At 38.0% G+C, this 10,989-nt stretch overlaps 1 protein-coding gene across 1 annotated transcript in view; it reads left to right on the top strand.

The window, feature by feature from the left end:
• Cmpk1 (cytidine/uridine monophosphate kinase 1) overlaps nucleotides 1-10,989 on the top strand; it is a 26,462-nt gene extending 15,473 nt beyond the window's left edge. Inside the window, exons 2-6 of the mRNA XM_031378228.1 lie at nucleotides 4,026-4,172; nucleotides 8,057-8,209; nucleotides 9,409-9,485; nucleotides 9,712-9,808; nucleotides 10,878-10,989. Of these exons, the coding sequence (XP_031234088.1) occupies nucleotides 4,026-4,172; nucleotides 8,057-8,209; nucleotides 9,409-9,485; nucleotides 9,712-9,808; nucleotides 10,878-10,919 (516 nt within the window). The 3' untranslated portion in view covers nucleotides 10,920-10,989. The remainder of the gene's footprint in view (nucleotides 1-4,025; nucleotides 4,173-8,056; nucleotides 8,210-9,408; nucleotides 9,486-9,711; nucleotides 9,809-10,877) is intronic.

Raw genomic sequence — 10,989 nt, 5'->3', positions numbered from 1 at the left:
GAAAAAAATAAGAAAATAAAATAAGAAAACAAAAACAAACCTCTGTTCCCTCCCCAATCCCTCTGTTCACCACCCCACCCTCTCCTGCTTACTGGCCCTGGCATTCTCCTACACTGGGACATAGAACCTTCTTAAGGCCAAGGGCCTCTCCTCCCATTGATGATACTAGGCCATCCTCTGCTATACACATGCTGCCTAATTTTATTTTATTTTATTTTATTTTATTTTATTTATTTATTTATTTTGGTTTTTCGAGACAGGGTTTCTCTGTGTAGCCCTGGCTGACCTGGAATTCACTCTGTAGACCAGGCTGGTCTTGAACTCAGAAATCTGCCTGCTTCTGCCTCCCAAGTGCTGGGATTAAAGGCGTGCACCACTGCCCGACTAATTTTATTTTCTTAATTTTGATTTTTTTATATAGGACCACATCTGATTTTTAAAATTTTGTGGGGGATTGTTTTTAAGACAGGGTCTTGCTGTGTATCTAGGCCAACCTCAAATGTGGAGTGGTTCTCCTGCCTCTGACTCCTGAGTGCTGAGATTATAACCGTCACTATACCCAATTATATTTTTCTATTTATTTGTTTGTTTGTATGTGTGTGCTTGCACATACTCTCCTGCCCATGCAGTGATCCACACGTGGAGGTCAGAGGATAGCTTGTGGTAGTTCTCTTCTTCCATTTTGTGGATCCTGTGACCAAACTCAGGTCTTCAAGATTGTGATGACAAGTACCTTTACCCACTGAGCCATGTCCTGAGCTGACCTTATGTTTGTTTTTTTGAGACTGTTTCATATTCCTTAGGCTGTCCTCAAACTTACTAGAAGCTGAGGATGACCTTGAACTTCTGATTCTCCTGCCTCTACCTCCTAAGTGCTGGATTAAAAGCCTGTATCACTATCCTTTTTTTTTTTTTCCCCAAGACAGGGTTTTTCTGTGTTACCCTGGCTGTCCTAGAACTCACTCTGTAGACCAGGCCAATATCAAACTCAGTGATCCACTTGCCTCTGCCTCCCCAGTGCTGGTGTTGAAGATGTGCACCACCACATGCTTCACTATACCTTTTTAATGGAGTGTTGTATATTAGATGTAGGGGCTTCACACATGGTAGATAAGCACTCTGCCAACTGAGCTATACCCTATCCCATACCTGGCCTTTTCACTTTAAAAACATTTTTTTAATTGATTAAAAAAACCTAGTTGTGTATATGGATGTTTCGCCTGCATGTTACGTCTGTGTACCACATTCATGCAGTGTCTGAGGAGCCAGAAGAGGGCATCAGATCTCCTAGGGCTGGAGTCAGACAGCTGTGAGTCTCCACGTTGAGCCAGGGATTGAGCCCAGGTCCTTTACAAAAGCAGCAAGCCATCTCTCCAGTTCTCTTTTTAACCTCTTAAGAAGAAAAATGAAAACTCAAAGCTTAGACAGATACCGTATGTTGAGTTTGGGTATTTGTCACTAGAAGACTATCTTAGTTGAATAATAGCTTATAATTGCAGTCCTTGTAGTTTATAGGATTTATAAGCTACTATGCTTATGAATATGAGAACCACTAGGTTTTAATTGCTAAAAAAAATCAGAGAATGTGAGAAAAAAATGGCTAAGGCTAGAAATATCTATTCTTACTTTCTTCAGATCTGCCATCACTGACCACTTAATGACAGCAGAATGCTTTGAAAGCCCAGTTCCGTGGTAACTAGTATGTAAATGATGATTACTTTGCTGCTGTTGAAATTCTGTTAGAGGATAGCTTCAGTAAAATCCTTATGAAGAATGTAGTAGGAAAATGAACCTGGCTAAGAGACTGTAAAGATGGAACGTCCACGAGAAAGTGGTTTGACATGGCTCTGCTGAGTTACTTTCCTTTGACTTTGACTTTGTAGCCAATGCCATTTGCTTCTCAGACAAACTGTAAAGTTGTCTTATGTTGGTGGCTGGAGTGGGTATGCTTTTCTAGAAGACTTAGTTTGGCTCCCAGCACTCATGTTGTCAGTCTTGTAGCCATCTGTAACTTCAGCTACAGAAGATCCAACACTCTTATGGCCTTTGCAGGCACAACACTCACATACACAGGCCTACACTGTCACATACACATATACATAAACTTTAAAAATAAAATCTAAAAAATTGCTTTTATAAGTATCATTTATGTGTATATTATATAAGTCTATAGGTCCAATTTACAACTAATTTTCTTTTTTCCTGAAAGAGTGATATGTTCCCATTTTAAGGCACTATAAATCTTGCCAGTTTGAGTTCTCTGATGTCTGCTGTCAGGAGTATCATAATGTGAATTACCTGCCAGGTTTTTGAATGTGTATGGTTCACACTGCAGCATTACAGAGCACTCTGTATTGGTAATGTTTTCACTGAGCATGTGCCATCATTAGGGCTGTGTATCTCTGCATTTGTCTAATAGTACTATAAGCTATAAGCACTGGGCCAGAGTAGAGCATCCAGTAAGCAGAGGCTTCCAAGTAGGAGCCAAAATAAAAAGTGTGATATGAAGCTACTATAGTTTTGTGGACAGTAGTTGCAAATGCGTTTTGAAAATTGTACATAGTAAGTGGGAAAGTAGGTCACACTTCATTTTTCATAAAGTCCTTTTTGTACTCAACTTTCAGACATTTGCCTATGTTCAGTGATCAAACAGGCAATTTAGCAACCAGCGTGGAAGTAATTGAACAATTTTACATTTCTATTTTCTGTAAATAACAGGAGTTCTTTAAACCGATTGCAATTTTAGAATTTCTGATAAATTATCTTACTAGAAGCACTTACAGGAACGAGACAGACACATGATGATACTATGGTGTGGGGTTTTTTTTTTAATTCTCATCCAAATTTATATCTAAGTTCAGGCAGCAAGTAACCTTTTTCTGAGTTTATTTTCCTTTACTGATAGCATTATTACTACCTTACTATTTAGTGAGCAAGAACAAATATAACCAATACTTTTGGGAAGTAGAATAGGGATAAAGATATATCAGAAAGCTCATTTGGTCATTTGGAGTTTTGTTTTTTTTTTTAAACTCAATTGAAGTACCTTTTTTTTTTTTTTTTTTAATGGCCTTAAACTCAGAGTTCTGCCCCAGCCTCTTGATACATACTACCACACTGGGTAGGAAATACTTGGGGTTTTTTGTTTGTTTGTTTTGTTTATTTTTGTTTTTGTTAAACTTTTATTTATCTATTTTATGTATATGTGTATACTGTAGCTGTCTTCAGACACACTGGAAGAGTGTATCAAATCCCTTTACAAATGGTTGTGAGCCATGTAGTTGCTTGGAATTGAATTCAGGACCTCTGGAAGAACAGTCAGTTTTCTTAACTGCTGCCAGCCTAGGAAACACTTTTAAGAGTGGGTAATGGTATGGGCTGCCTCACACCTTAACCCTCAAGTTATAAAGTATATACACAAGATAAAAAATCATTGAAGGAATCTTAAGAATTTGGAGTGATATATGTTGTATGCATATGTAGTAAATATGAATATCCTAAAATTTGAGAGTGGGTTGTATCATTCTTTTCATTTAATAAAAAGTATTTTTGTGTGTATGTGTGCATGTGTGTATATGTGTATATGTGTATGTGTGTGTGTGCGTGTGTGTATGTGTGTGTATGTGTGTGTGTGTGTATGTGTGTGTATGTGCATGAGTGCTTGTGTGTCAGTTTAGACATGTTGACTTTTGTCTTGAGTCTCAGATTTTTGGTAGATATTTTCATTCTTACATTTAAACTTGATTTGTGTTTGTGAAAAATACAGTGAGACATCAGTGTTTGGACTAGTTAGATGCATGTTGAGATCATTTCATTGTGCAAACATGGTTATGGGAGGGTAAGGCTGTTTACTAATAGGCAAACTGGAATATATGAAATCTTTTAAATTTTTCTTTATTATTTATTTACCCCATAAGCTCTACTACCTTATCGTAGAAAATTATAAATAGAAGTACACAAAGTTATGTGTACTCCTGTCATTGGATTGAATGAATTCTGATATTTCTATATGTTGTTTGTTCTAGAAATATGGCTATACACACCTTTCTGCAGGAGAGCTTCTACGTGATGAAAGGAAGAATCCAAATTCACAGTATGGGGAACTTATTGAAAAGTACATTAAAGAAGGAAAGATTGTACCAGTTGAGATCACCATCAGTTTATTAAAGAGGGTAAGGAGCATGAATACCAACCTGTTCAAACTGCCAAGGATAGAAGAAACTAAATTCACCTTCATTTGAATAATGAAAAACTAGACTTAAATTTCCTGATGTATCCCCAGGCTGGCCTGGAAGTTACCTAGTCAGGGATCTTTCTGTTTCTGCCTGTTAGGATTCCAGGCACCGGACCCATCCCTCCCAGCATGCAGTAGTTCTCTCCCATTGTGGATATTCTCCCCTTTCATGGCTCTGTCCTACCTTTTCTTGAATGTCTGTGTTCTCTCCTTCTGTGATTCCCACTCACTGTTTTCTCACTGTTGATATTCTGTTTTGAAGTCTCCTTATTGTCCTGATGAATGCATTGCTATTTTCACTGTGAGATTTCAAAAAATATATACCTTGATAGGTAGTGCTTTCCTGCAGGTCCCTAAGACTAGTCAGTAACAGGTATTTTGACATAAGAAAACCAGTGAAACAAAATTGCATTGTTGGGAACAGGAAGCAATAAATGTATCTCAATAGTGAATCTTGGGGTGTAGAATGGCTCTTACACAGTCTGCTTCAACTTGAACAACCAGCTTCCTTTCCAAAGTAAGTAAATCTCCCATCCTGTCCTCTGACTCTGATGCTCTCTGCATTATAGGTGGTGAGCATTATGAGAAGGCAGTTAACATTTCCATTGAAACTGTTCTTTTTGGTGTGTGGTACTTGGGATTGAATGTAGGGTTTTGAGCATGCCTGGCAAACACTTGTCATGGAGCTTCATCCTTTATTATTATTATTATTATTATTATTATTATTATTATTATTATTATTATTAGTCTTTGAGACAGGCTCTTACCAGGTTGCCCAGTTGACTTTGAACTCACTCTGTAGTTCAGGTAGTTCTTGAACTTGAAATCTTCCAACCTCAGCTGTTATTACAGGCAGAACTCTTACTGCATGTTATCAGTGATTGGCCCTGTGTAGCCCAGGAAATACTTTTAGTTTTTAATTTTCCTCTTGCATTTAAGTCTTAATTAATAAATGTCTCTATGAAACAAATTCTACCTATTTCTTGTACCACCATTTCTGTTCATTCTTTTCCTACTGTAGGAACTTCCATTTTTTCAGTCTCTTGATTTTTTTTTCCTTTGCAAGTTTTCTAAACTACTATGCTTCTTAGAGTTTGGTTCTCTTCAGTTCTCATTGTATATATTCCTTGCTGGGTTGTTTAAATGATGCCCATGTTTTCACTGTGCCAATGCTTCTGAACTCTACAGTTTTGCACAGACAGACCTTTGTTTAGCTTCCAGACATGTGCCTATCAGGCTGCTATCTAAATTATTCATAAATGTCTCAGAGTCATACCAGAGGCTAAATATATCTCCCAAAGTATGATGTTTATTTCCTGTCTTGGCTATTGGTTGGATTAACTACTCAACTCTTTAGTGAGACGATCTCTCATTCACTCCTGTTCATCTTCTGTCTATCACTAAAATCACTTGAATCTTTTGACCTTGTTTCTTTTCCATCCTGTCTCCCACCACTCTCAAGATATGTCCTAACCTTCATTTGTACCAGCTTGCCTCCTCCGGTTCCTCAGAGCTGCAGAGCTTTCTTGTTTCCAGCCCTTATACGCCTGCTTCCCACTGTCTCCAGCTATCCATGCTGCCATGCTGCTCCTTATTTAGGAAGCAGCTCCACTGCCAACCTTTGGTCAAGCTTTCTCACAGTCTCTAGAGACTTAGGGTTTCTTGTCTTAAGAGCATCCTTTGTTGTCTGAGGACTTAGCATGTTATATGTAGCTGCTACCCACTATACTGTGAACCCTCCAAGGGCACGAGCAGTGACCTCTTTCTGATAGTAGATTCAAAGAAATGGATGCCGAGTGAACACGTTTGATGTGGCTTCTTCAGAGACCTTCTACTGTAATTAGGATAGGAATGCTGTAGCAGGAACACTGTTTCATAAAAGGTTTGTGAAAGTTAGAGCAGCTGGATTCTGAGATAAAGCTAACTTACAGAAAATAAGTCCTGGCAATGTTCTTGTGGAATGAGGAAACTTGGCTTATGAAGAGCAATACACGTCAGTGTGGACTAAAGGTTCTAAAGCTTGTTAGAGGTGTGCATCTGTGGTAAATGGAGGTGCCGAGGATTTAGACAGATTAAAGATTACATCTACTGTTCATATTACTCCCATATTTTGTATAAGTTCTGTCTGTAGAAAAAGTTGAGATATAGATATGCTTTTGCAATCTTTCTAAATGGGTTACACCTTGTGCTATCTATGCTTGGGGACAGCCAATGCCATTTAGGTATAATTAGTTCAACTTTTTAAAACATTTTATTTTATTTAATATTTATTTTGTTTTTGAGACAGGGTTTATGTAGCTCTGGCTGTCCTGAAGCTCTCTATGTAGACCAGGCCAGACTTAGAGATCTGTCTATCTTTGCTTCTTGAGTGCTAGGGTTAAAGGTATACACCACCATACCCAGCTAGTTTTCTTTTTAAAGATTTATTTATTTATTATATGTATATGAGTACACTGTCATTGTCTTCAGATACACCAGAAGAGGGCATTGGATCCCATTACAGATGATTGTGAGCCACCATGTGGTTACTGGGAATTTGAACTCAGGACCTCTGGAAGAGCAGCCAGTGCTCTTAACCGCTGAGCCATCTCTCCAGTCCCCAGTTTTTTATTTTAGTATTGAATCTTAAATAATGCTAACAAATTGGCAGATCTGTGCTTGGGAAGCTAAAGCCAGAGGAATCTTAGTCAAGGCTGAGCTGAGCTATGGATAAGTTTAAGGCAAACCTGGGGAATTCAGTGGGACCCAGCTCAATAAATAAATAAACAAACAAAAAGTAAAATGACTGGGATATTGCACAATAATAAAGTGCTTTTCTAGCTTCTAGCTATAAAATTTGATTTATAGTAAATTTGAGCCCCAATAGAAGGGGCATGTTTTCAACAGTGAGTGGTGGTGCACACATATAGCCCTAGTTCTTCAAGTTGGAAGCCAGACCATGTTACATAGTGAGTCCCTGTCTGAAAAACAAAAAAACAACTACTACCTCCTATAGCACAGTGATTTAGAGAGAGAAACATGGGACAACACAGGGTCTCTAGAAGTTAGAGCAAAGTTCTAAGTGGTAATTTGTATGAGAAGGTAGTATACATTTATGCTGATCAGCTATCACTGTACCAACATTTTAGTTAAGTGGACACATGGTTTTGGCCCACTGGTAGGGATGCTAGGTGGCAATGATACATATACACAGTAAGGAAGACTACCTCTTGGCCTGGAAGCAAAAAGATAAAAGGACCAGGATCCCATAGTCCCCTTTAGAAGTGTATTCCCAATGATCTATGAGGCCACTCTCTTAAAGATAGGCCCACCCCATAGACCAAGCTTTTAGCAAACACATGAACATTCAGAGGACATTCAACATATACACTACAGGGTATGTTTCATAAGATATAGAAACTACAGAAGAGGGGGAACAGAGCAATAGGGGAACATAAGCCTATAGTCACACCAGGAAGCAGCTATATCAAGAAGTTGGCTCACTTCTGCCTAGGCTGTTTCCCTATGTACCTTCCACTCTTGTGGTATAGAGAAAAGTAGCACATAGCCATCTGCCTGCTTCTGCTTAAGAAATTGTCTTTTTAGCTGGGCACGATGGTACATACCTTTGATATGCAGAAGCATGCAGATCTCTGAGTTCAAGGCCATCCTAGTATATAGAACGAGTTCAGGACAGCCAGGACTACATAGAGAGGGGGAACGGGGAAGAGGGAGGACAATTAACCTACAACCATGAAATAATTGTTTCTGTTACAGAATTCAGACTTACCTCAAATTGCCCTTTGGTGATACAGTATTGAGCCTGATTCCTTTTGTCTTTAGGAAATGGACCAAACAATAGCTGCCAATGCTCAGAAGAATAAATTCTTGATTGATGGATTTCCAAGAAATCAAGACAACCTTCAAGGTTGGAACAAGACTATGGATGGGAAAGCAGATGTATCTTTTGTTCTGTTTTTTGACTGTAATAATGAGGTAATGAACATATTCATTTGTCTACATGGGCTTCATTCAAGCTATAGATGGTCAGCTGTTAGAGAAAAATAGTGATTTTTTTTTCATTTACATTTTCTGTTGGCAGCAATATATATATCTAGTGAGTGAATAGAATGGGTGGGCAGAACAGCATGGCCTTGTTCATAGAGTATTGAAGGCTATTAGTATTGGCAGCTTTGTGACCCTGAGAAAGCTTTATTTTCTCTGTATAAGAGTCAAATTGGTTTTTTTTTGTTTGTTTGTTTTAATAAACATCACAGGTTATGAAACCGAAGTGCTACTTAAACTTGGGATGCTGTGTTGTTTACTAGAAGATACAGATCTGGAAGGTGGAGAGGCCTACTATTGTTTAGGAATTTGTCTTCTGAGGATAAAATGATTTGGAAAATAGCAAGACTAAATTCTCCACCCCCACCCCCAACACTTCTAATGGCAAACCCAGACATACCTTTGAATAAGTAAATAAATTTCACAGAACCATTAATTAAAATGCTTGACTCTGTTGGACAATCACTATGCTATAAATTTTATTAAATTGATACCAACCATCTGAATCTGAAGTAGTGCCTTGAAGGAAGTTGGCTATTCTTAGGTTGAATTGTAAATGTGCCTCTGGTAAAGGCTTGCCACAGCCTTTGAGTTGTTTTTAAATGTAACTCCTTCTCCCAACTCTTAAAAATATGTTTTCACTTATTCTTCAAAGTTAACTTTAGAATGTTACCACAGCCTTATAACTAAGGAATGTTTATTCACGATTAACAAGAGATGCTTTATTCAAATATGTTGACTCAAATATTTGGATATTTATGGAATTATTGTAAAGTAAGCAAAAATGGTACAAAGTTAGAGGCACATAATTCATACCTAATGAGTTAATAATATGTCCGAGATGAAGCCATACCACATAGATCTTCTTTTTATTGCAGTTTGAAAAAAATACAGCAGGAAAAACTGAGTCATGAATGAATTCTTATTATGATCTGTACTTATTTAGCCTAGTTTGTATAAATTGAACCACATGTTTAAATTTAAAAAGATTTTGCATGTTGATTAATGAGTTAGACACATTGAGTTTAGTGCAGAATTTGTGTTTTTTTTTTCTGTTTTGTTTTAGTCTCTTCAAAATTTTTTTTTTTGCTTTTTTTTTTTAAAGCATAACTTTTTCTGTCTCTCTTTAGATTTGTATTGAACGATGTCTTGAAAGGGGAAAAAGTAGTGGTAGGAGTGATGACAACAGAGAGAGCTTGGAAAAGAGGTAGGTACCTTGCAGGCCCTACTTCTCCACCTCATTCCTGCCGTGCATGTGGGGACGGGTTGTTCTGTTCTGTTCTACTTTGTTCAGAAAGAGAACATGTCATTCTCACATAGGCACAGTGGCTTCTGTAAAGCGATAAAGCATCAGACTCTTGTCAACCTTTCTGTAATGTGGAAGAGGGAGGACAATTAACCTACAACCGTGAAATAATTGTTTTCTGTTACAGAATTCAGACTTACCTCGAATCAACAAAGCCAATTATTGACTTATATGAAGAAATGGGGAAAGTCAAGAAAATAGATGCTTCTAAGTCTGTTGATGAAGTAAGTGTGTCTGATTTATCTTTGCAGCAAACAAAAAAATGTGATCATTGGGGTAGGTATGAGAAAAGATACTCTAAAGGAGAGTACTTAGCTTTTCAAGACAATTGAGGCTAGCAGTGAAATTGTTGTTGCTTTTTTTCCTTTTTAGTAAGTCTAAAATGGGTTTTACAACATCAGACCTGTTTTTCACAAGAAATGGGTGGTTTATTAATTCCAAATCTCTTTCCACAAACAAGATTGGTATTTTCAGTATAATGATTTGGATCTTGTTCATTGTTAAAATCTGTAGCACAACTGGCATGCCATAGCCAAGGGCCCTGACTGTTCTCTCTTACAGAACACGGCTCCTGAGGTGCAGGTTTCCCAGGATGCTGCTCTCTGTCTTGCTCAGACCTCAGTGACTGTAAATCCCTGCCCGCAGATACTCCTTCTGCTTCTGAGTTCATCTGAGCTCACTTTCCCCAATTCTCTCAGTCTTGCTTCTCTTGAAATCACTGGCCGAAGCAAGGCCTAGAGGAGGGCTTACTGAGGAAATCCCACCCACTGCCAGTGCCTGGGGTTGTGAGTCAGCACATGAGAGGACTTGGACTTTTAGAGTCAAGCCAAGATTTATCGTTTAACACTATATGTGTGTGTGTGTGTATTTTGGTTTTTCGAGATAGGGTTTCTCTGTGTAGCCTTGGCTGTCCTGGAACTCACTCTGTAGACCAGGCTGGCCTCGAACTCAGAAATCCACCTGCCTCTGCCTCCCAAGTGCTGGGATTAAAGGCTTGCACCATCACTGCCCAGCTTTAACTTTGTATTTGACCAGACAACTAGTAGCCCATCAAGAAGCATATTTAGTTCAAAGGCATTAATAAAATGGAAGGCAAAATGTTCACAGTTTTGTGCTTCATTTGTATTACTGATATAGTGAAATAAATGAAGTTAAGAAATAATAATGTTTAAAATCAATACAAAATTGATGTTTTTTTTAATTTTGGTGCTGGGACTTGAACCCAGGACCTCATATGTGCTTCACTGTGTTTTAACAATATTTGCTTTTACAATTTGTCTTTTTCCTCTATAGGTTTTTGGTGAAGTTGTGAAGATTTTTGACAAAGAAGGCTAACTAACCCTGAAGACATCTTTGAAATCATGCTTGAATATTGCTTTGATAGCTGCTATCACAGCCCCTTTTA

This window comes from Mastomys coucha, unplaced genomic scaffold (genome assembly GCF_008632895.1).
Source record: "Mastomys coucha isolate ucsf_1 unplaced genomic scaffold, UCSF_Mcou_1 pScaffold18, whole genome shotgun sequence".
Classification (NCBI taxonomy): Eukaryota; Metazoa; Chordata; class Mammalia; order Rodentia; family Muridae; genus Mastomys; species Mastomys coucha.
This window is presented reverse-complemented; position numbering and strand designations above follow the sequence as displayed.